This window comes from Bacillus rossius, chromosome 5 (genome assembly GCF_032445375.1).
Source record: "Bacillus rossius redtenbacheri isolate Brsri chromosome 5, Brsri_v3, whole genome shotgun sequence".
Lineage (NCBI taxonomy): Eukaryota > Metazoa > Arthropoda > Insecta > Phasmatodea > Bacillidae > Bacillus > Bacillus rossius.
The window spans coordinates 40,041,406-40,068,818 of NC_086333.1; the positions used below are offsets into that span (position 1 = coordinate 40,041,406).

At 37.9% G+C, this 27,413-nt stretch overlaps 1 protein-coding gene across 1 annotated transcript in view; it reads right to left on the reverse strand.

Moving 5' to 3' along the window:
- LOC134532242 (multidrug resistance protein homolog 49-like) overlaps positions 1–27,413 on the reverse strand; it is a 140,973-nt gene that overhangs the window by 89,420 nt on the left and 24,140 nt on the right. Inside the window, exons 4-8 of the mRNA XM_063368663.1 lie at positions 14,392–14,536; positions 8,889–8,989; positions 7,247–7,418; positions 5,465–5,589; positions 1,290–1,479 (exon numbers count right to left, since the gene is read on the reverse strand). Of these exons, the coding sequence (XP_063224733.1) occupies positions 1,290–1,479; positions 5,465–5,589; positions 7,247–7,418; positions 8,889–8,989; positions 14,392–14,536 (733 nt within the window). The remainder of the gene's footprint in view (positions 1–1,289; positions 1,480–5,464; positions 5,590–7,246; positions 7,419–8,888; positions 8,990–14,391; positions 14,537–27,413) is intronic.

Here is a 27,413-nt window from a genome sequence, read left to right on the forward strand (position 1 = left end):
AACGTACAAAATATTTACCATGCAACAGAGCCGACTCAATGGAAGGGCTGGGGAGCACAATACCAGGAGAAGAGCCCATTTGAAATTTGAGAATTTTTAATAGAATTTATATAAACCTTACAAGTTATGCGATTTGTGTAGATCAAGTTTGTAGTTATGGGTACAGAAAATTTAATTTATAATTTAAAATTTATTTTAAAAATTTGGAGGTTGAAATCTTGCGATTAAATAATAAATTATTAGACCCAGGGCTCAACAGCCCTGCTGTTCAAAGATAGAATTCTTAAGTAGTAGATGCAGTACGAAACAACCTGTCAGTGAGGTAAATGCAATACAAGCTAATGCCCGACATGCGTTTCTAAGTCACTTCCTTTTATTTTCTTTTTTTTTAATTTTTTTGAAGTAGGTACACATATACAAAGCATCTCTCTCTCTCTCTCTATCTCTCTACCTATCTCTGTCTCTATATATGTCCCACTGCAAATTTCACTATATTTCTCTCAATATAATATATAAATATCTCTATCTCTCTATCTCGATATCACTCTCTCTCTCTCTATATATATATATATATATATATATATATATATATATATATATATATATAAAATGATATCCATATTTTTTCTTCATATTAATATTTTGCTATGTTTCTATCTATATCGCATTATATATCCCTATCTATATTTCCCTATCTATATCTTGCCACATATATCTACGTCTCTCTATATTTATCCCATGACTATTTCTATATATCTATACATCTCCCTTTCTCTAACCCTCTATACCTCTCCAAACCTAACTTTATTTATCTCTCTATGTCTATATCTTCCTATTTGACACATCCACACTGCGTACGTTTTTCCTGCGACGTTCCCTCAAGTTGAACTCTGTCAAAATGTCACTTTTTGACTGCCCTTCGGCGCAAACAATGTCCCCGGTATATTGCAGAATGCCTTTCAAAAACTGATCCAGAGCATATTATATTTATCTTTACAGAACAGAAGACGAAAACACAAACATTCATTCATATATTTTTTTTGGCTGTATCTATTTTCTCTATCTTTTTACCGGTCACAGGTGTGGCATTGGTATATAAACACACGCGTTGCAACGTGTCAAAATTTTCAGAGCAATCGGTGGAAAAAACTTTCTGAGATTTAAGATCTTGAACGAACGAACATTGTTTTCTATATGCGAATTTTTTTTAATTGCCGTAAGGCTGATTATGTTGGCCCCACATGCATGCACTCGCGCCGAAGCGGGCGAGACTGGAGGACGTGACGTACTATGACCAGGATGGCCGGCGTGTACTCCTTGACGGGCTTGTCGCGGTCCTGCAGGATGAGGTCGACGCCGTACCAGAAGGCGATGGCGTACGAGCTGTAGATGATGAACCAGCTGATGCCGCCGCCCACGCCGGAGAACAGGCCGCGCTTCACGCCGGCCGCCACGGCCGCCTGCAGCTTGTCCGAGTACCTGCGGGTAGAGGTGGGTTGTTGCAGCAATGTTCGGTATCTGCTCAACCCAGTTACTGATACAGTAATGTACCTAGTTACAAGTAGCTGATACTTCTGTATCAGCTAAGCAGTAGCGGTCCCAGGAAACAACAAGGTATCAGCATTCTCGTTACAGGGTACACATCCTCCGTGCCGTCATCACCAGCGTAAAAAAGTTATCAGTTTTCTCTTTCCACGTTCTTCGTAAAAAGGTATCAGTTTTCTCATTCTACATTCATCGTAGTCGTAAAAAGGTATTAGTTTTCTTATTTCTACATTCTTCGTAGTCGAAAAAAAGGTATCGGTGTTCTCTTTCCACGCCTTTCGTAATCGGAGTCTTCATTCTTTGCAAGGAGCACGCACTGCGCCCTGAGCGTACTTTGATGAGAAGCCTAAGATGTAGGCTATATCAAGCTCTGTCCCTGCCCGAACACGCCCGAATATTCACCTTCGGCCAACCTCGGGATTTTTTTTTATGAATTCAAATATTAAAAGTGGTCGGTTAGGTTAGCTACATTAAAACACTTTAAAACACTATGGACGGTTAGTTAGGTTAGGATAGCTACATTAAAATAAACAGAGAAATATAAATATATTTAATAAACCCGAGGTTGGCCGAAGGTGAATATTCGGGCGTGTTCGGGCAGGGACAGAACTTGATGTACATCTTAGGCTTCCCCCTCCCCTTCAGTCTTTCCCTTCTTTATCCCTTATTCGTCGTGCCGCTCCCTTCCCTTTCACAAGCTCCGCCCAAGTGACCGTCATCTCCGATCGGGTTCTGCGCACATTGGCCGTGGTGTTGTTCCAGGTTAATTCTAAACTGCTACTAAATTACTTGATACTTGAATAGTGTACTCGTTTGCAGTACTTGATACAAGCGTGTATCAGTTACAAAGTAGCAGGTTGATACTCTGCAACCCTGCGGGCCAGGGCCGTGCGCGCGGGTGTTCCGTCGAGGACACCTTCCTGGGGTCGGCAGAAAATCTCAAAACACTTGGGAGGAAGAGGTGCGTGTACTTGTGCACGCGCGTTACAAGTCAGTGTTCTTTTTGATTCAAGACACTGAACTTATTGTAAAATTTACTGTAACCAAATTTAATTAAATAAATACTCAGTATTCAATACTAATATAAACATATGTATGTATGAATTATGTTTTTAAAACGTGAAAAATTTTCTCTTTCTATGACTATTTCAGTTTACTAAATATATTCCCCCAGGGTAGATTCACTATAAGAAAGTTTCATTTGGCAAACAAATTCGTTATGTCCCCTAGTTCTTATGAAAGTGACTATAAAGGTTTTATGTCCATACACGTGGGTCTACCATCCTCCTGTGAAAATTTCGTTGCATGGTGAGCGCGCGTACCATCGTAAAAATTCACTATCATCATTGTTCCATAACGCGCCTACAAAAGTATAACTTCAAATAAAGTAAACCTGAAATGTAAAAAAAAATATATATATTTACCAATTTTCATTATTTGCTCCGAATGTGCGATATTTCGCTTAGTATTTTATTGTTGTATTCGCATTAAAACACAATTTTGATAAACTTATTTTCAAAAATTCCCTGGGTTAGGTATTCTAGAACCACCTTGCTAGAAGTATCTTTTCTTGGGGGGGGGGGACGATTATGGTTTTAAGGAGGAAGGGATATGCCATCATCATTGGGGGAAGAGTGTTTTTTTCCTAATCTAACTAACGGCGGAACACGTGCTGCTCCGTCGCCCGTGCGGGCATTACCTCCCGGACAGAACCCAAGTTGCAGTGATGTCTATTCAATACACATCGCACGATCAAAATCAATGGAAACTCTCACGAGCATACCTGTGTGGCTGGCACGCATGTTATACAACTGAAACCTGTTTGTGGTTCTACGTGAGCTCACTAACAGTGCTGCTGTGTGCAGCGTCATTGCTGGCATCTGTGTTTTCGGTATGTAACTTGATAGTTATTACGTACATCCATCAGAACTTTATTTTATTTTGTTTTTTAAAAGCTTATGATCTGACTTAAAAACCGGTGTATATTTTATCTCGCTACGATGACAGGAGCCGGAGATATAACAATAAAACCACAATTTTTCACAACCGCAAGTGCAACAAATATAAGGTGATCTCCCGTTTCAAGTTAGTTCATATTAAAAGGGTTGGTCATTTTTGAGTGGCCCTTGCGCTATATGCCACGTGGGCGGAGCTGTAATACACTACAAAATATTAGCAAGATTTGATGAACCTTCGCCATCTCATTGTTGGTGCCTTCTGCGTAACCATGGCAACTGTTTCTGCAACGACAGTGGCGCGCCCACGGGGAGGGGCGAGTGTAATGAGCAGTGCCAGTGTGTTCTGCCTGTTGGCTGCAGTAACGAAGCACGGGTACTCCGGCTGGTCATACATAAATTCGCGATTCGAGGGAACTTAGCGTTATTTTTAGCACTGTTATGTGTACACGTTACGTGTAATTTATGTGTTTTCAATTTTATTCGAAGCTGAATATTCAGTTCCTAGTAGTGTTTAGAGGATTCAAAATAGTGCGTTTGATGTGCTGTTGACGTGATTGCCACAAAGCCTCGTCACGCCCAACTGCTCGGTGTGGCCAGAGAAGTGCATGTGGAACAAACCTCATCTCTCTGACCGTTCCACACTTTTAATTACGCTACTTTTCACTGGGCTTTGATGATAGCAAGCCTCGACTTTTCCCTCCCAGCTGTACAAATAATTAATTAAGAAAATTCATTAAGTTGTGTCATGGAGAGAAATACTAAATATTAAAACAATTGACACCCACCAAAGTAAAAAAAATAATATTAAAATTAATCCTTATCATTTTAATTTGGTTAAACACTTTACCAATCTCGGCCGCTAACATATGACAGTAAGCATAAAAATAGGTCGAGAATAGTTCAACTTATATTAATAAACCATTTTGGTAACGTTTCTAAAAATGTAATGTAAGTGACCAACATTAACAAATAGTCAATATGTTTTTCCACGAATCCATAGTATCTTTTCTACATTTATTCACAAAAAAATGTGGAATTTATAGGAAGTATATCATTTTTATATAGAAAGAAGGCTTGGAGATCGTACGTATAACACACCCAACACAAGTGAAACTGGATTCTTAATCACATACTTAGAAAGTCTCGTAATATTATACAATAACTCAAAAACATTCTTAGATATATGCTCTGTTGTTCGGAACCATTACTGTTAGCTCTGTAATTTTATGAAAATTGCAAAACCATTGACCACTTAACGGGCTAAATGTATTTTTAGACTCAGGTGCTATACTGTTCATGTAAGAAAATATTTTATTTTGGCCACTTGCGTGTAAGTAAATGGCACAAAAGTCATCTCTGAATTTATACTATTCAAATAGTAAATATAAATAACCATGTTTTATTTACTGCCATAAATATTAACCAGTATTGATTTTCAACGATACCGAATGACTTCATCTTAGTTTAAACAGTTTTATAAGCATAATTATTTTATTATGGCTTAATATTGGATATTTGGCTTCGTTTAAGAATAATACATCACTTTCTGAGTGGCCTTAATTTAACAGTGACTCGCTGCTATGAATAATTCTATATAATAAATTTATTTTGCAAATGACATATGTAATCATACTTTCGATATAAAAAATATTTTATAGTTTCGGGAAACTTATTTATGATTGATCTATGCCGTAATGAAGGCAAGTTTTTAATATTAAACAACGTAATTGTTGTAGGGAAAAACTTTTGAACCCAACATGGATTATTTCTGTTCTTATCCTTCCCTCTTAAGTCACAGGAAAATTCTATAAAATTTTTCACTACAGGTCCAGGCGTGCATGTACATAGAACCAATTATAGTTACATGGAGATTTAATGTGCTGCGAGTGTGTCACGGACAGAACTGAGCCCACATCAGTATGACGTGTGCTGAAGTTGTTCCAGACTGACGTGAGCTGTACCTCTCGACCTCCTTCTCTTCGCCGCCGAAAGCCACGACGGTGCGGATGGAGCTGAGCGCCTCTTCAGCCACCGCCCCAGCTTCGCCGTACGACTCCAGCTCCTTGGACGACAGCGAGCTCTGAACCTAGTGTCAGTGGCTCACTCTTACGTCACGTCTTTCACTCACGTGCACACACTGTTAACAGTGTTCACCTTAAACTTTCTATGTATACACATAAGTCTCCGTCAATGTACAGCTACTGAATTTACTTGTTTTGAACACGGACTCACTAGCAAAACAAACCTTCTAAAGTTTTTTTTCCCCGTCCAATTCCTGTCCGTCCTTTTCCCAAAGGAACAAAAAAATTCGCATATTGAATCCACCATAGTTTCTAGACCAACAAATTTGGTGTGATTGCGAACAATTCTTGATTTTTTTATTTTTTTTTTTAGTCCGTAAATTTGCCGTACTTGAGTTTTGAGTATAACATGAATTTAATTCTTACAGTTTGGCCCTTTTAACTTGAAAACATGATTATGAATGGTACTAAGATCCTATATTTTGTAGAAAGTATAAATTATATGGATAGTGTTAGTGTAACTGGTTCCAACTATTTGGCCTAGTGGACAGGTTTCCTGGCGTGTAAATATTAAGTTCAGAATTTAATTCCTCGAAGAGTGGTGGATATAAGAGACATGAAGAATTTCCTTTATTGGTTCAGGACTTAGTATAGTATTGCACCTTAATCTTTAAACGGTCCTGGCCAGCCAGAGTCCTGCCGGGGTCAACCGCTCCGTAGCAAAGGCAGGTGATGAAAAACACCCTCCGAGCCGACCAACCCAATCTGATGTGTAACCGAGCAAAACGTTTGTCAAACTTCAGTATTCCCTGCCCAAATACATAGCATTTCCGCTTGTGGAAAGTTTCTGGTGCAACTTATAAAGTAGACGTGCTTTGCAAACTTTCCGTACCAGGCTTGATCAAAGTTTGTTTCGAACATAAGTTTGTTCATTACAAAATACGCTTAGATTCACAAACTTCGAATAATATTGAATTCATGAAGTCAAAGCATGTTAATTTTTAGGATTTAATTCAATCGTACAACAAGCTTGATAATGCAAGTTTGTGGAAAGCTTGAATTAAGAACTATTTGGCATTCAGGCCTAGCAATATGTCGAATTAAACTTAGAAAGGAAACACTATCAATACACTACCTTATAATAAAGGTAAATCTTCTGTGTTGAAATTATTATAACTAAAATATATTTTTTTAATACATCCGTCTCTGTAATTTTGACTTAAAAATTGCATTTAAGAGACCATACAAAAAAATAAGACAATAATTTAGAGATGATAAACGTTCTTCAAATGCTATTCTTAACCAGACACCTTTCAGATGACTCCAGCAGTTTTAAGTCAAGTATTTTCTATGAAATCTGTACAAATTAATGCCAGTTAAATGTTTTGGCCAGTTACAGGGTCCTACTAATATTTTAATTTATTAAAGTGTTTCTTTAAAGAGTTTAGTTTGAGATTAGTTGCGAACGAGATTAGCCAATCGCCATTAACCGTGGATCACGTAATTATTAGCTAATGAACATAATTTTTACCTAATTTATTGTGCTATCGATTTAACTTCTTCCCCGTTTAGCAAAACACATCCTATTTGTCTATCTCCCATTTTATTTTATGCATGCATTACGAATTGTTTCCTTTTTAGTAATGTCGTTACTTTTGTATAGTTTTATGAGCACAGCGCCACTACTCAGCAGCCTGGGCCCAGATGCACTTGCTTATCTACCTTCGCCACCAGCGCCGTGGCGGCTATGATGACCGGCGCGCAGCTCAGCACAACTAGGGTCAGCTTCCAGCCGTGGATGAAGGACATGATGACGGAGGACACGAACGTGCTCAGCAGGTACATGAATATTCCTATCTTCTCTCCGATGCCTTCTTGCAGCTTGTCCAGGTCTCTGGAACCACATGCGACACGTAATCTATATTTGAAACGGTGTTAGCAACTCAAGACTAGTTGCACTTTGTGACAGTTATCTGGTTTATCACTGACTTTTCACTGATTTCGTAGGAAATTTCCGTATGTTCAGCGGGACTCTCAATGATCCGTCGCGTCCGTTCGTCATCCGTCTCATTGCCATCCGTCCGTCATCCGTCAGTCCGTCATCCGTACCATCTTCTATCCATCCGTCCGTCATCCGTCCCATTTGCCATCCGTCCGTCGGTCATTCGTCCCATATGCCATCTGCCCGTCCGTCATCCGTCCCGTCTGCCATCCGTCCGTCCGTCATCCGTCCCATCTTCCATCCGTCCGCCATCCGTCCCATCTGCCATCCGTCCGTCATATAGGTGCGATAAGTTTTTGGTAAACCATCCCATACTTGAAAAACTACATGTTGCACGAAAAACTCCTGCACTGATTCTACACAAGTCCAAGAACTCAGGCGAGTGCCGAGGTTGCGTCCAGTCACGACGGCGGTAGGAGGCTCCTCTGCTTCACAAGAAGCTGAGGATCCAGGCCAAAATCAAGTATTCATGCGCAGGACGTCGCAAGGAGGTCCAAAAAGGAAACTTGGGTGAGGAGGGGAATCTCGACAAGAAAGTGCGCGGAAGCTGACAGGTGGGGGGTGGTGATGACCCTTATGGCGGCGCCGCTCGGAGGAGTTAAGAACTATGCGGAGAGACCTCAAGCAAAAGGGTTGGTGGTTAAAACGTTAGATGGCGGCCTAGGTCAAGGAAAGGCCTACTCTTGCAGAGTTACAGGCCCCTGGAAGGTGGCGCCGGTGGAGAAAACTGGAACTACAAAGGTGGAAGGTTAGTTCCTACAGTTCCCACATCAGCCTAGTAGAGAGCATGAACATGGCACCTGGTTACTCCCAAGTGGGAGGGAGTTCTCAGAACGGCGGGACAGACTAGGAGAATATATTCGAGGGAGGGGAGTGCCTATCCTGCAGGTTCCTCAAGAGGCGGGCGGCGGTCAGCAGGGCGCGCGGGGCGTGTAGGCAGACGCGGTAGACTTGACACTCTAACGTGACTGAAAGCGCTGCTTTCAGCCCTGATCACCATAGGGGAGCAGGGGTGTACATGAGACGGGGCGTGCTCGTCCAGCCCTGAGCCTTGCAAGTCTATCAAGACTGACCGTGTGTACAGCCAGGATAGCAGGACCAGGTATGCTGAATAAACCAGGGGAATGAATGTGGGGGGGGGGGGGTTTATATTTGTTTGCTGACGGGCCACGTTAAGAGAAAAGTAAAGTCATTGCTATAAACCCGGTTAAATCAGAAATTTTGGACCTCGGAAAATTATTAAAGTCCCTCCCAAAAAAGGTAAAGGCTAACTTAATGTTAGCCAACTACAATGTCTCAAACTTATTGGATATTAAAAAGGGTGACTCGAGCTCATAAGAGGCACATAATTTATTCTCTTACTCGGTCAGCTGACTCGCGAAGTTCGCCGTGCTGTTGGTGTCGCACCAGGCCATGTCCTGTCTCATGACCGCCTGCAGGAACAGTTTCCTCACTCTGTTTATCTGAAAACATAACAAATATGTATAAAGAATGTGCTAGAACTCAACTCCAAGACAAGAACTGCTTATAAGCCAGCTGATAAATACAAAAATTAATTAAGTAGTCAACTTAAAATTTTATATATATATATATATATGTATGTATCACATTTTTATGGACACGACAACTTCTGTAATTTTACACAATTCATTTCCAAACTGATACGTAATAATCTCTGACGAGTTCGTTAATGGGCAAAATACAGTCAAAAGGGTAGAAATGCGAAAGGTTTTTTGAAGAGGGGAAATATTATGTTAACTCCCATAGTATGACAAATATCGCTTCCATTTGAACGTTTCATAATTCGCAGTACTATTACCAAAATATTTTGTCTAATAATTTTATTGAAACGACCTTCCATAACTACAAGAAGTGAACAAATAAGATTTGAAAGACAAAAAAAAAATTCATATCTCCCTTAGAAGGCACACCGTTAAAACCGTTCAAATTGTTTGTAAGTTAATTTTTTTTTTTTTTTAACTGTTGTGTGAAAAAAATTTTGCTACAAGGGGTTAGGAAAAACAGGGCTAGAATTTTTCAAAAAATCCCTAATTTCGGTACTATGTAGTCTAGACTATCAAATGCATTCTTATTAATGGTAAAATTTTGAATAATTATCAATAACTTTCGGTTCAAATAATTTTTATACAACCAATCATTACTGCAAGGGGTAAAATAATCAAGGGAGGAAGGACGAAAAAATGCTTAACCCCCTAATATTCACACTATTAAATCCATTCAAATTGTTGGTAAATCTTATTAATAGTATCTATAACATTGGTCTGAAAATATTTTTGATACATTCAACCTTTGCTTCAATCTATACTAGTATTATAAAGCTAAAGAGTTTGTTTATTTGTTTGTTTGAACGCGCTAATCTCAGGAACCAATGGTCCGATTTGAAAAATTATTTCAGTGTTGGATTATATTATCAATAACATTAGGTATCCTTACTAAAAGTCCAATTTAGAATCAAATGCTATAAAGTCAACGTTTGTACTTTATAGAAATATTTATATTGATCAATTTTGGTGGTTGCAGAAGTCGAAACAAAAAAATTGTTTGATTTATGATATGCAAATCTTTACAAATTTTAAATAAGCTAAAACTTTATTTTGTCTCTGGAAGTATGCTTATCTGTGTTTTTTTTTTTAAAAAAATAATAAATTTGTTGTTTATTACTATATTTGTAAAGAATAGGAGATTCATTTTGATTATATTTTGCTTGCGTTAAAGCATTGATTTTTTTTTTTTAAAGAAAAATTGTAGAATCGCGTGTTACAAACAAGGACAAGTAAAAAAATATTCTTTTAGAATATTCGGTTTGTTCCATTTTTCGGTCATTGATAATATGCGTCCGTAATTTTAGCAGCAAACTGGAAACTTCGTATGATTTGAATTAATACTTAAAAAAGATATCGAAGAGCTGTTTTAGTAACGGTAAGATTTATTTATCGATATATACCAAGAATTAAGTAACTTTATTGAAAATATTGTGTTTTGATAAGAATTGTTAATTATCGTCGAAGATTTCAACACTAAAATTCACGGAAGAACATGCAACGAAACTTTTATACTAGAACGAAGATCTGCCTAATTATGCTACCTTAATCGACGCAAAGAAGAACGGTTAAAATATCCTGAGGATTTGAGAGAGAGACAATTCAATTATTCAATCGATGACGACTGAACCACGTTAAAATAGGAAAGGCGCTGCAGTTTTGACGACACGAGCTAATAAGAAGACGTCTCGGGAGCCTAGTAGGAGGACAACCCAGCAGCCCGGTCCGCGAGAAGGACCGACTCGACGGCGCAAACTAAGAAGGAGGCGGCTCACGAGCCGAGCAGTAGAACAGCCCAGCAGTCCGGTACGAGAGGAGGACTGAGTCAACGACCTACCAGCTATCCAGAGCAGGAGAGCCAGCTACACGCGGATCGTCGCAGAGTCCTGGTCATCGAGGAAGTCAATACGTCTGTAGAGGCTATAACTGTCACTGAGGTCGGTTTTTTTTCCAGTCCCCGTCCAGTCGTCGATTTGGAACGTTTCCCGTTTGTTGAATTTCACGAACATTATTTTTTTTTTATATAAAAACATTGATTTCCGCCTGAAAGACTTACCAGCGTCATAATTTAAATCCAAGTCTGAATCTCTTGTTCTATAATTATTAGAATAACTAAACTAATTAATTTAAATTAACTCTCGGGATCCCAAGACTATTGAATAGTAAATATCTGTTTGGAATTCTTTCAGGGCATTAAATTTGATATAAACGTTAGTCTCTGATGTAGTAATGTTTCACCAACACTTAGTGGTCCACGCTCACCGAGTGCTTTCAATCCTGGCTTACTTAATACATAATTTTTACTTAATTTGAACTTACCACAACTTAACTTTCAACAGAAACATATAGAATTATTGAATCTTTTACATGATATAAAACAAATTGTTGATATATTTACACTACACTAACTTTGAATGAGTTTTTTTTGTTTTGTTTTGAATTGGATAAACTTGTTACATACATACACAAAGAATTCCAAGCATTCTAGAATAAGTTAATAGTCTAGTAGGATAAAAATGTGATCAATGTATGTATAATAATAATTGTACCCTGCAACGGCTCTGCCGCACTCACATTAGGTCTAAAATACACCTACTTTAGTTACAGACGCAATTTTACTTTTATTTACGACACATAAACTAGTTACATTGATTTACCTTGATAATTTTAGCTGTTTGAACCAAGAACATCTAATTCATTTTTTTTTAAACTGACGGAACTCGACGGTTGTGAAAATTTGTTAAAGAAACATAATCAATTTTTTTTAGCTTCACACACCCGTTGGTACGTCAATGCGTTGGAGGGGGTTAGATACAACATGCAGTACACGTACGAAGTGTGTGTTGACAATGCCGCAGGTGCTAGAAATTTATTTCCTATTGCATATTAACATTGTTGCCACGCACTAGATGCCTTATCATTCTTAATTTTCCCATACAAGTAAACAACACCCGTGTGATATTAACAACGAAGCAATCAGTACCCTCATAAGAGTTCAATTAGTATTTAAATACTTTTTATCACTTTAAATCGCAAACCTAAACTATTGTTTTTTTTTTTCCTCTCGCTATGTTTATTTTTTTTTTTTTTTTTACTAGAATAATTTTTATTATTTTTAATTAATTTTCATTTTTCGGACCATCAATAATTTTATTCTCCCGTTACAATTCTGACAATGACTTGTGTGTGTGTGTGTGTGTGTGTATATATATATATACATATAAGCGAAATACCACTCACTGACTCACTCATCACAAGATCTCTAAAACTATACACCCGATTGACTTCAAATTTAGCATAGTTACTCATTTTGTGATGTAGACACTCGCTAAGAACGGATTCTGCGGAAATCCGATCCCAAGGGGAGTTTCGGGGGCGTAATATATCAAAATTTCCAGTTTTTGGTTGGAAATCGCCATGGCAACGGCTGTTGCTTTGTTGATGCTTCATTCGTCTCTATAGCAACGACTATTTCATTGTTAGTGCAGTCCTCATCACCGTTGAAATTTTGCGGGTACTTTAATTATCAAAAATTGCCCTTTTTTTCAAGTAGGCTATATATATTTTACAGACTTGAAACTTCACAGTAATGTTCCTTATGTTACGCAGGATGACATTTTCCGAAAATTAGATCCCATGGGTGGTTAAAACCAGGCAACAATGGGTACTTTGCATGATAACAGGATTTTGTATTGTTCATGCCGTCTGCGTCTCCATGGCAACGGGCATCGCGCGGCAGTGGCGTACCCACAAGGAGGGGCATGTATAATGAGCGGCGCAAGAGTGATCTGCCTATAGACTGCCGTAGCGAAGTACGGGTACATCAGTTGTACGTTGCGTGCACGAGTCGGGAAACCATCGGTGCTATTCATTTTCTCTCCGGTACATTATACAGCATTGTAATAAATTTTCACTGAATTTTTTATTTACCATTACTGTAAATTGGAGATGTGGCTTAATTTGTTTCCATTAGTATAGCCGTGCGAAGCCGGGTCGGGCAGCTAGTGAGTGTAATAAACAGAGGTTAGGGACAAAAAAAATTATCACTCTCGGTTAGCACACCATTTAAAATCATTCAAATTTTTTTGGAAACTTTATAATTTGTATATACGTAAAACTATTGTGTGATCAATTTTTCATAAGACAAAAAATTCCTGTAAATGGTTGGAAAAAAACAGGTACACTTATATACACTAATAAATATGTTTTATATGTTATACAACCTTAAATTATTATCTATCAATATTTACTGAAATATTTTTTGTACAACCAAACATTACTGAAAAGGGTGGAATATAACAGAGTCTGAAGAACAAAAAATTAATTACGCACTTGGTTAACTACACTATTGAATTCTTTCAAATTGTTTGTAAACCTTATAATTACTATCTTAACCTTTTGTGCAAACAATATATGATACAACCAACCATTGCTGCTAAGGGATAAATAACAATTTTTAAAGGACCAAAAAATGTTCCACTACTTTATTAGATAAACTTTTAAATCTATAGAAAAATATTGTAAATCTTCTAATAAGTATCTAGGATTTAAGTCAAAAACAATTTTTGATAAGACGAACAATTATTGTTGAAAAACTAGGGGAGTAGCATATAATAACCTGAGCTGGCGCAGGTTCCAGGTGAAGGTGCAAGGTGCAGTCCGCCATCTTGGATTGTGACATCACAGACGCCATTTTTGTGCCAAATTTCCTCGCCATTCTTAAAAAAAATTACTAAAAAAATCCTTACAATGCCTAAAAATTTCCCTATTTTGAGGGGAAAATTTCCGTTTTGAGGAGAAAATTTTCTTTATTTTTCCTCAAAAAATACGGAGGCTTAATTTTCCTCACGGAGGCTTAACTTTCCTCTGAGAGGCTTACATTCCTCAAAATGCAAAAAATAATAATAATAATAAGCTTCTGGGTCATGAACTTGATTGTAAACTCAAAATTCTTTCATTTTTGACCTAAAAATTCCATAATATATTTACAAAATTATAAAAACATTGCTTAATAAATGTTTAGTTACTTTATCCATTCCAGACCTCGTTTCGATTCCCAAAGAGGGTAAATATGTAATTTATTAATTAAAAAAATTAAAAATTCTTACTTAAAATTTAAATAAAATTAGAAAAATTAATGCTCACATCAAACCCCCCAATATTGGATTCCGACATTTTGACAACTGTCCGCCATAGTGAAAACACTTATTTTTTTAAACTATAAAATCGGGAAAAATGGGACTGTTGATGCTTAGTATCCACCTGCACGTGTCCCGTAGTGCTGCAGAGGAGAAGTAGCCTACCTGGTGCTGGGCTGAGTAGTTTAGACAGGCGATGCTCAGTATCCCTAGCACCATCTGCACGAGTCCCGTGGCACTGCAGAGAACCCCAAAGGCTTCCGAGTCTTTCAGCAGGTAGGCGTGCCTCTGTTCTTCACTCCCGTTCACACTGGAAACACACCCGAATACATTCAACACGCTGTGCAAGCAATACGGCTGGCTTAACCTCAGAGTGATGCACGGGGAAGAATTAAAGGACACAGCAAGGGAAAACACAAGGAATCGACTGGATATGGAATGACAGTCATCTTAATGTTATCGGTTCTATGTTTTAACTAATCTGATTAATTTTGAATTATTTTCGTGTGAATTCTTTAATAAAAATGCCATTAGGAGTATAATTACTTGTCCAAAATTTTGTTCGTTGGAACAGGTGTTACACGTGCGACGTTTATGTTAAACTATGCGCCGTTTTTGACATGAATGTCTGTCAGAAATGGATTCTCAAATGTTCAGACTAGCCGACAGAAGTTATTTACAGGAGCTGAAAATGTCTAGCCCTGTTCTGCTTTAACGAGACAAGGAAGATTGACATATGAGGCATTTTGCTGACCCTAACATTCTGCAGGGTTAAACGAGACAATCATCCAGCACTTGATCTCTCTAAAGAGACAGACATATTACATTTACTTTCTCGCCCTCTCTGGCCAAGTCAATAAAAGCACATGTTTTCTTAACCACACGCCTCTCTCCAACAAACTCAAAACATTTGTTAACCCGAAACCCTCTGGAATCTTCATAGAAATTCGCACTACATTTTTTTAATCATGAAAAATTATGTTCAGTTAATTTATAATTATTGATATCATAGTATCTGACATTTAATAAAATATAACCAAAAACAATATTTTGTATTATGACACCGACATTCAAACCTTTACCATTTAAAGACAAAGTTCGATCAACGCGCTATTTATTTTTACCTTTACTATTCAAATGCCACATCAATGTAATTGATGTATCTCGCGTAGTCTACAGTAGTATAGGAATGGGGCTACTGGCGCAGGGTCCAGGGTGAGGATTGAGGAGTGGGATTGTCGGTCCGCCATATTGGATTGTGACGTCACGGCGGCCATCTCGGAGGAGTGTAACGGGACATAGCGTAACGGGACAAGTTTGACCTTGACCCCGGCGGCCATTTTGGATCCGCCATCTTGGATCCGCCATTTTGGATGACGTATTTGTGTGTTCTCGAAAATTCCGGCGTTGTGTGTTCCGCCATCTTGGATGATGACGTCACTGTTGCAATTTCCGTTACGGTCGTCATCTTTAACTTTTTTATTTATTATCCGAATTTAATAAAAAAATTTTTAAAAATTATAAAAAAATTCAAATAATAAAATTTTAATAAAATAATTACAAAAAACAAACATGTACGACACGGAGTTCGGAGTCCTCGGTTCGAACCCGGTGAGGGCAAAAAAAAATGGCGACCGATCCTTCCCTCACAGTGACTGCTGGCATACTGACTCCCACCACTTTTTTCATAGCATATATATCATCCGGCAGTATGACGTCATATACGTCATCTTGAAATTTGGAAGCCATCTTGAAAATCTTTATTTATTATCCGATTTTAATGAAAGAAATTCCAAAATTCATCAAAAAATTAACGTATTTGAATTCTGTTTGATTATATCGATGTACGTCCTTGGTTCGATTCCCGGCGAGAGTAAACGGTCGATCCTTCCTCCATGAAAGCTACCTAGACTGATCTACCACCACCAGTACCAAGGTATATATCATCAACTGGTATGACATCATGTCCGCCATCTTGTCTTCATCCGCTGGAGACCACCATCTTGTTTTCGTCAGCTAGAGTGTGCCGATACCATGTAGTATAATTATCTGGTCACTAAACTTGTGTCCTCAACTGTTGACATTGATCATTGACCTTGAACTTTGACCTTGACCTTGAAATTTGACCTTGACCTTGAAATTTGACCTTGACCTTGAAATTTGACCTTGACCTTGAAATTTGACCTTGACCTTGAAATTTGACTTTGTCCCTGAAATTTGACTTTGTCCTTGTCGACCATCATGGATCCGACATTTTATGTTCAGTACATGCTACCAGAGGATACCACCTGCTGGAGTACGCCATCTTGTGTGTGTACTTGTATTATAGAGTACATTTCCATCTGGATTATTTTATTCTAACCTGCTACAGTGCAGTAATCATTTATTACGGAGGTGCCCCCCGCCATCTAAAAATCATGTAATAATGTAGCTAGAAAAGCGGGAAAAAATCCAAAATTCATTAAATAAACCACTCATTAACTTACATATCGATTCGATCCGCTCCAGTCCTTGGTTCGATCCTCGATCGATGCAAAACATTTAATTTTATGAAAAAAAAAATAATAATTCCAATAAACCATGTTCAACATTCTTAAAGAGACTTTAAATCATCTACTACCATCATCCTATCAGACATCAAGACCACCATATTGGAAATTCGTAATTGTAATGCTAGAGATTCGGGAAAAAGTTCAAAACTCATTAAATAAATTTGTAATCTATATACTGATTGATTAGATCGACTAAGGTCCTTGACACGATCCTGGACGAAGCTAAAATAAATTTAATTAAAATACCAGAAAAGTGTAAGGTTCGAGGAATAAAACACCTAAAAGTCTTTTACAAACATAATATTTATTACACAATTTCTATCCTACTACAGAATCACTTGCGAAAGACAGCAATCTTATAAAAATTTAGCCCTGCATAGACGTACAACGACTACTTCTTAGCTCCAAATGGCTCCAAATGCTCCAAACGGCCTCCAAATGGCTCCAAAAGCTCCAACAGCCTCCAAATGCTTAACACAGTTCCAAATGGCTCCAAATGCTCCAAACGGCCTCCAAATGCTTGACAGCTCCAAATGTTTCCAGCAGCTCCAAATGCTCCAAATGCTTGACAGCTCCAAATGCTTCAAAAGGCTCCAAATGCTCCAAATGGCTCCAAATGCTTCAAAAGGCTCCAATTGCTCCAAGAGCTCCATCTTCAATTGGTTCCAACTGATTCCTATTACTTTTATCGAACTTGGCATGATTACTAACATGTCTTTATCAGTATACATTTTGACTGGCAGTGGTAACGTTTTTTACACCTTTAAGTTATAAGTTTTATTTAGAAATCAGATTTCGATAAATGATAGCTTCCATCTGGAAAGAAAATATATTAATTTATCTTCAAGTTTATACACATACATTTAATTTAATCCATTATTGTATGTAGCCAGCTTCCCTCAGTTCTTTGAGTATGAAGGATATTTCTTTAATGTTCGAATAGTTTCCTGCACAAAGCGATCCATGTAGTAGTCGTAGCCTGTTAACCAATATGTTAGGATCTTCCCATGAGGTATAATCAATCTCTTCTGCTGCCTTCATCATCCTTGCATGTTTATAATAAATATTATCTCTGGTGTCTATCGTTTTAACACCAACCACAAGGTCACTTTCGTCATCTTGCCAGTGATTATCACAAGCTTGATCAGGATAATTTATTTTATTATGTCGTTTCCATCGTTTTGGTCTCAAACCACCATCACAGTCTTCGCTCTTGCATGCTTTTGGTGCTTCAGTACAGTACTCAATCATGTCAGCCTCAGATGTGTCACCACAATCTTCAATCATGCCAGCTTCTGATGTGTCACCACAGTCTTCAATCATGTCAGCACCACAAACGTGATCAGGATAATTTATTTTATTACGTCGTTTCCATGGTTTTGGTCTCAGACTGCCATCACAGTCTTCGATCTTGCCTGCTTTAGGTGTTTCAGTACAGTACTCAATCATGTCAGCCTCAGATGTGTCACCACAATCTTCAATCATGCCAGCCTCAGATGATTCATCAAAGTCTTCGACCTTGTAAGCTTCAGGTGGTTCTCCATCTTTCACATTTTCATGGAGACGACTAGATATTGGAGTAAATATATTTTCATTTCTAATGTGGTTACAACTTCCTTCGTTTGTTTTAAATTTTAAATTATTATCTTGATCTAGATCAGTAATTTTAGCATTAGCTTTTTCGCCTTCGTTCCTCTTCCGCGATGTTGTAGCCCAGTCTTCGTTATCTTTAATCATCTTAATTGTACAGGTCTTGTAATGTCTATCCAAGTAATATCTTCTACCAAAGGATTTCTGACACTGACTGCAATGAAATGGTTTTTGACAAGGACCCAAATTACACTCGCTTCTTTCATGTCGTTTAGCATTCTTTCTCAAGGTAAACACCTTGCTACAGTATCTACAGTGATGACGTTTTGATACAGCAACAAATCCCGTTTCAGGATTCATATTAGTTATTGAGACTAATGCCAGATGCAAACTAAGAGTTTTAAATTAGATATATTACTTAAATAGAATTTTTTAATTATTTCATCAGCGAGAATTAATTTATCTCATTCAAAGGTACTTGTTGCAAGTAGTTCTGCTTTTCAACAACAGATGTCACCACATGTTACTTGCAGGTAAATAATATTTATTTCTTTTATGCGGGATGCGGGATGCTCACTAACGATCGCAAAAGAAGGATGGCTTCGCTAGACTCCAAGGAGAAGGAAGTTCGTCCATCCTGTTAGTGCTTCTTAGATTTCTCAGAGATTATTTGACTGAGTAATGATATTTTTTTTTTAAATTTCCACCTGATAAAAATATTACAAGTGCTGATTTATTGACAGAATTTCAATAATTAAATGCAACCTTGAATAAAAAATGACATGACTCATTAAGTAAAAAATTCTTCATGCAGAGATCAATTCCTCATCAGTAACCAGAAGCACTCGGAGAAAACCATCAGATGTCTAGTCAGGAATAATCAGAAGCACCCAGAGAAAACCATCAAAATATTGTCAAGAATAATCAGGAGCACACGGAGAAAACTACCATAATATTGTCAAGAATAAACGGGAGCACACGGAGAAATCCACCATAATATTGACAAGAATAATCAGGAGCACACGGAGAAAACCACCGCAAGTTTTCTTTGATATCATAAAATTTCAGGAAAAAAATAATAAAAAATAAAAATAAATTAATAAAAAATTTAAAAAAAATAAAATAAAAAAATACATAAAATTCTGGCTTGTACTAGAACTCTATCTTTGTTCAACAATGAGAAGTTCACAAGCTAGCAGAATATATTTATGTATTTTTTTATTTTTTTTTAATTTTTTATTAATTTATTTTAATTTTTTATTATTTTTTTCCTGAAATTTTATGATATCAAAGAAAACTTGCGGTGGTTTTCTCCGTGTGCTCCTGATTATTCTTGTCAATATTATGGTGGATTTCTCCGTGTGCTCCCGTTTATTCTTGACAATATTATGGTAGTTTTCTCCGTGTGCTCCTGATTATTCTTGACAATATTTTGATGGTTTTCTCTGGGTGCTTCTGATTATTCCTGACTAGACATCTGATGGTTTTCTCCGAGTGCTTCTGGTTACTGATGAGGAATTGATCTCTGCATGAAGAATTTTTTACTTAATGAGTCATGTCATTTTTTATTCAAGGTTGCATTTAATTATTGAAATACTGTCAATAAATCAGCACTTGTAATATTTTTTTTTATCAGGTGGAAATTTAAAAAAAAAAAAATATCATTACTCAGTCAAATAATCTCTGAGAAATCTAAGAAGCACTAACAGGATGGACGAACTTCCTTCTCCTTGGAGTCTAGCGAAGCCATCCTTCTTTTGCGATCGTTAGTGAGCATCCCGCATCCCGCATAAAAGAACTAAATATTATTTACCTGCAAGTAACATGTGGCGACATCTGTTGTTGAAAAGCAGAACTACTTGCAACAAGTACCTTTGAATGAGATAAATTAATTCTCGCTGATGAAATAATTAAAAAATTCTATTTAAGTAATATATCTAATTTAAAACTCTTAGTTTGCATCTGGCATTAGTCTCAATAACTAATATGAATCCTGAAACGGGATTTGTTGCTGTATCAAAACGTCATCACTGTAGATACTGTAGCAAGATGTTTACCTTGAGAAAGAATGCTAAACGACATGAAAGAAGCGAGTGTAATTTGGGTCCTTGTCAAAAACCATTTCATTGCAGTCAGTGTCAGAAATCCTTTGGTAGAAGATATTACTTGGATAGACATTACAAGACCTGTACAATTAAGATGATTAAAGATAACGAAGACTGGGCTACAACATCGCGGAAGAGGAACGAAGGCGAAAAAGCTAATGCTAAAATTACTGATCTAGATCAAGATAATAATTTAAAATTTAAAACAAACGAAGGAAGTTGTAACCACATTAGAAATGAAAATATATTTACTCCAATATCTAGTCGTCTCCATGAAAATGTGAAAGATGGAGAACCACCTGAAGCTTACAAGGTCGAAGACTTTGATGAATCATTTGAGGCTGGCATGATTGAAGATTGTGGTGACACATCTGAGGCTGACATGATTGAGTACTGTACTGAAACACCTAAAGCAGGCAAGATCGAAGACTGTGATGGCAGTCTGAGACCAAAACCATGGAAACGACGTAATAAAATAAATTATCCTGATCACGTTTGTGGTGCTGACATAATTGAAGACTGTGGTGACACATCAGAAGCTGGCATGATTGAAGATTGTGGTGACACATCTGAGGCTGACATGATTGAGTACTGTACTGAAGCACCAAAAGCATGCAAGAGCGAAGACTGTGATGGTGGTTTGAGACCAAAACGATGGAAACGACGTAATAAAATAAATTATCCTGATCAAGCTTGTGATAATCACTGGCAAGATGACGAAAGTGACCTTGTGGTTGGTGTTAAAACGATAGACACCAGAGATAATATTTATTATAAACATGCAAGGATGATGAAGGCAGCAGAAGAGATTGATTATACCTCATGGGAAGATCCTAACATATTGGTTAACAGGCTACGACTACTACATGGATCGCTTTGTGCAGGAAACTATTCGAACATTAAAGAAATATCCTTCATACTCAAAGAACTGAGGGAAGCTGGCTACATACAATAATGGATTAAATTAAATGTATGTGTATAAACTTGAAGATAAATTAATATATTTTCTTTCCAGATGGAAGCTATCATTTATCGAAATCTGATTTCTAAATAAAACTTATAACTTAAAGGTGTAAAAAACGTTACCACTGCCAGTCAAAATGTATACTGATAAAGACATGTTAGTAATCATGCCAAGTTCGATAAAAGTAATAGGAATCAGTTGGAACCAATTGAAGATGGAGCTCTTGGAGCAATTGGAGCCTTTTGAAGCATTTGGAGCCATTTGGAGCATTTGGAGCCTTTTGAAGCATTTGGAGCTGCCAAGCATTTGGAGCCATTTGGAGCTGTGTTAAGCATTTGGAGGCTGTTGGAGCATTTGGAGCCTTTTTTTGGAGCTGTTGGAGCATTTGGAGCTGCTGGAGACATTTGGAGCTGTCAAGCATTTGGAGGCCGTTTGGAGCATTTGGAGCCATTTGGAGCTGTGTTATGCATTTGGAGCTGTCAAGCATTTGGAGCCATTTGGAGCTGTGTTAAGCATTTGGAGGCTGTTGGAGCATTTGGAGCCTTATTTTGGAGCTGTTGGAGCATTTGGAGCTGCTGGAGACATTTGGAGCTGTCAAGCATTTGGAGGCCGTTTGGAGCATTTGGAGCCATTTAGAACTGTGTTAAGCATTTGGAGGCTGTTGGAGTCATTTGGAGCATTTGGAGCTGCTGGAAACATTTGGAGCTGTCAAGCATTTGGAGGCTGTTGGAGCTGTTGGAGCCATTTGGAGGCCGTTTGGAGCATTTGGAGCATTTGGAGCCTTTTGAAGCATTTGGAGCTGTCAAGCATTTGGAGCATTTGGAGCTGCTGGAAACATTTGGAGCTGTCAAGCATTTGGAGGCCGTTTGGAGCATTTGGAGCCATTTGGAACTGTGTTAAGCATTTGGAGGCTGTTGGAGCTTTTGGAGCCATTTGGAGGCCGTTTGGAGCATTTGGAGCCATTTGGAGCTAAGAAGTAGTCGTTGTACGTCCATGCAGGGCTAAATTTTTATAAGATTGCTGTCTTTCGCAAGTGATTCTGTAGTAGGATAGAAATTGTGTAATAAATATTATGTTTGTAAAAGACTTTTAGGTGTTTTATTCCTCGAACCTTACACTTTTCTGGTATTTTAATTACATTTATTTTAGCTTCGTCCAGGATCGTGTCAAGGACCTTAGTCGATCTAATCAATCAGTATATAGATTACAAATTTATTTAATGAGTTTTGAACTTTTTCCCGAATCTCTAGCATTACAATTACGAATTTCCAATATGGTGGTCTTGATGTCTGATAGGATGATGGTAGTAGATGATTTAAAGTCTCTTTAAGAATGTTGAACATGTTTTATTGGAATTATTATTTTTTTTTCATAAAATTAAATGTTTTGCATCGATCGAGGATCTAACCAAGGACTGGAGCGGATCGAATCGATATGTAAGTTAATGAGTGATTTATTTAATGAATTTTGGATTTTTTTCCCGCTTTTCTAGCTACATTATTACATGATTTTTAGATGGCGGGGGGCACCTCCGTAATAAATGATTACTGCACTGTAGCAGGTTAGAATAAAATAATCCAGATGGAAATGTACTCTATAATACAAGTACACACACAAGATGGCGTACTCCAGCAGTTGGTATCCTCTGGTAGCATGTACTGAACATAAAATGTCGGATCCATGATGGTCGACAAGGACAAAGTCAAATTTCAGGGACAAAGTCAAATTTCAAGGTCAAGGTCAAATTTCAAGGTCAAGGTCAAATTTCAAGGTCAAGGTCAAATTTCAAGGTCAAGGTCAAAGTTCAAGGTCAATGATCAATGTCAACAGTTGAGGACACAAGTTTAGTGACCAGATAATTATACTACATGGTATCGGCACACTCTAGCTGACGAAAACAAGATGGTGGTCTCCAGCGGATGAAGACAAGATGGCGGACATGATGTCATACCAGTTGATGATATATACCTTGGTACTGGTGGTGGTAGATCAGTCTAGGTAGCTTTCATGGAGGAAGGATCGACCGTTTACTCTCGCCGGGAATCGAACCAAGGACGTACATCGATATAATCAAACAGAATTCAAATACGTTAATTTTTTGATGAATTTTGGAATTTCTTTCATTAAAATCTGATAATAAATAAAGATTTTCAAGATGGCTTCCAAATTTCAAGATGGCGTATATGACGTCATACTGCCGGATGATATATATGCTATGAAAAAAGTGGTGGGAGTCAGTATGCCAGCAGTCACTGTGAGGGAAGGATCGGTCGCCATTTTTTTTTTTGCCCTCACCGGGTTCGAACCGAGGACTCCGAACTCCGTGTCGTACATGTTTGTTTTTTGTAATTATTTTATTAAAATTTTATTATTTGAATTTTTTTATAATTTTTAAAAAAAAATCATTAAATTCGGATAATAAATAAAAAAGTTAAAGATGACGACCGTAACGGAAATTGCAACAGTGACGTCATCATCCAAGATGGCGGAACACACAACGCCGGAATTTTCGAGAACACACAAATACGTCATCCAAAATGGCGGATCCAAGATGGCGGATCCAAAATGGCCGCCGGGGTCAAGGTCAAACTTGTCCCGTTACGCTATGTCCCGTTACACTCCGAGATGGCCGCCGTGACGTCACAATCCAATATGGCGGACCGACAATCCCACTCCTCAATCCTCACCCTGGACCCTGCGCCAGTAGCCCCATTCCTATACTACTGTCTACACTTAAATAAGACACATTAGCACGAATATTATTTCCTACACTTGTGACACATCTGTGTATACTGGGGAGTAACAGCCAGTTCCAAATGTAAATGAGCGTTTTATCGTCACAGCTGTACCGCGTCACAAGAGAGAAAAGGTCCTGTACCACAGTGACTATAGTAAATACGATAAATCAAGTGTATTTTTAACTGGCAAACAAAAAAAACATAATTTCTACCATTTAATACACAAAAGTGAGTGCAGTGAGGAGTATTTAATTTGGCCGTTTCGAGATCATAGCCTAGCCATTTTGCTGGTGTATCTAACGTCAATATATATATTTCAAAAATATAAAAAAAAATCAAAATTAAAAAGACAGTCAATGATATTTAAAACTAGTTGTGTTAATGTGCTATATAGAATGTTAGATTACAGACAACAGTTGTTCTTCAAAAAATCGTTACGGAAATGCACCAGTAAAATGTATAATTCTATCTAGAAAACAGTAAAATATGAACTAAAAAAAACTAAAGATAACGATAAAATCTGAGCGGAATAAAAATTCGTCAAAGCAGTAATGTCACCTGGCAGCCAAGATTAACAGCCGGAACACACCAGGATAGATATGAAAGAAAGCGTCTTGACTGGTTACGGATTACAGAATTAGCGTATGCACGAATGCACGATTATAAATTTTTTACTGTGACTGTACTGCATTGTCATCCCAACTGTTTCAGTCGAAAGCCGAAACTTGTGGAAAACGATTACATAGTTTACAAAATAGCTGCTCTCCAGCAACTGTTGCGAACCGTTCGGCATTGAAGTTAAAGTTTCTGTCCACGAAATTAATGATGCAAACATTGGGCATGCCCATGTCTTGACCTTCTTGTGAGAAACTTTCCTCGACACATAATTTAGTAATCGGCCTAACATTAATGCCTAAAAAAATCTGTGCAATTTCAGTATATCTGCGAATGGAGATAGTTCAGAGAAATGTAGGAGAAATCAACAGTCGGTACAATTTCAATATCGCAATATTTTTCGGTTCGAGAGTGGCGTTCCAAAAATATCGTGTTTGGCAGCACGCAAACTTATTAAAACTCGTACGACTCATGCAGAACTTTTGATCTTTTCATTGCGATTGGAATGTGAGATGATAACGCAGTCGTGAGTCACTGAAATATCATTCAGGATGAGCAGCACCAGGCATCTTGATTTAAGTTCTAGGTAGCTTCCCGGAATCAAGCCAGACGAATAGTGGAATGGTTTCTCACTAATGGCTGTGGCCGAGTCCTTTCTCATACTCCTCGCTTGTAGTGTTTTGTGCTCATGACGTCACTGTATTCAAGATATGAAAAAAAATCCCATGAAAGTTTGAAAATTAAAAAGGAAAGACGCAAATCTTTGCAGATAGTAGTAATCGGTATCCGTAGCAAACGCATGAGCAACGAACAATTACAATAATACGGGTGACTACAGCTAAAGAAAATTCGTTAATTGCCTTAGAAAATAAGGGCAGTTTTTCGTATTGATTTTCCTTCTTTCCCCGAGCTGCAAGAGAGGAGGATTACAAGACATATCCCACTTACGTTTATTAGACGCAGGGTGTGTTTGTGTAACCTATATAATGGATGTGTTTGCCCTGAACTCCTGGTGTAAACACACCTGTGTTATATCATCATCTTGACTGTCAATTAATTACCTGAAGACACAAGAGAGAAAAGCGGGCAAAGAGTAAATGCCAAAACGACAGAACATATTTGATAGATATGATACACGATTTGATGTAACAATATATAAGCTATTTCTATAGGAATGAGTCATGAATGTTAGTAACATTCGCCTAACATAAAAATAACCTACATTGACTAGCAGAGTCAATTTGGGCCCACAGGGTTAATGATTAGCATACGCATCTCTTAACAAAGTCATAAATGCTCAATGCCAGGTATGGAGTTGAACCCGGATTTTTTTGCAGTGGGCTAACGTGGTTGAAGTTGCCGTGTGCCCGTTGGTTTTCTCGGGGTCCTGCCATTTAGACAACCTCCAGATGTTGAACTCTTGGCAACGGACTGGAAGAGCAGGGCGGAAAAACGTCTACACAATGTGCGGCCGAACAATAACTCAGATGTATCCCTCTCCCTTCATTTCCCGTTACCCGCACCAACCCCACAACCGGCAATTTCTTTCATAAAAAAAATAATTTCATATCAAATTATTTATGCCATCCCCTCTCTTGCCCAACCAAGCTGTGACGTAAAGACGGGATGTTCCGTATACCGTAATATTTTTGGAGTCGCACTCTGGTTTGACACTTTAAGTTTGCGTACTGCCAGAGCTCTATTTTCGGACCCCGGCTCTGGAGCCGAGGATACGGTGCGAGATGCAGAGCAGGGGTCGCCCCGGCACGAGACTAGCTGGGCGGCATCCAGCTGACGTCACGAGGACGTACTGTACGTCCAGGTGAGACAGCTCCAGTACCGAGCACCCAGTGAACCCAGGGCCAGCCTGAGCTAGCGCTTGCGGAGACGAGAAAAATTGGAAGGTTCATTCGGTGCGGTACTAAAATAAAAAAAAGATATTTGGTGTACAGCGCTGACATTTGCTTTTGCATTGACTGAACTGGGTTTGCAAAAAAAAAACTTGTACGTGAATACATTAACAAGATAAACTATTGTCTCACGATTGTTGTAGAGAAGTTTTTCAAAATAACCTTGGACAGTCATTTACTCAGTGCAGTAGTACAAGGCTTTGCAGTGCAACGTTCTACCGAATAAGTTTGTAAAATTTCCCGGTCTTTAGTAAGTATCTAAACAGATCATGGTCTTGCGTTTTTATTAATTTAAACTGTTACATAGTTCAGCTGCATTTAATATTTATAAGTAAGTTAATTTAAATTGAACTTACTTATCTCATATGAGCATTCAAAGTTATTCTGTGACGATACCGTGTGGATTTGTGTGTTTTTAACCACAAAATGGCCTGAGAGACATATTTACAACTGGGCTGTATGAGGCTCGGGGTATATTTTATTCATTTCAGAGAATCGTGAGTATCGGGGCAAGAAATCTAAAGTTTGTAGTCCCTTTAGCACTGTTGTATAACAATTTCAGCACTACCAAATTGGGTATAATTAGGTATAATTTTGTTAATATTGTTATGACAATAAACGCAAGTATAAAATGTATATCAATGTTAGCTTTAACTTATATTCTATTCGTGTGCTTGATTACCAACGTAATAACACTATTTAGATAATAATAA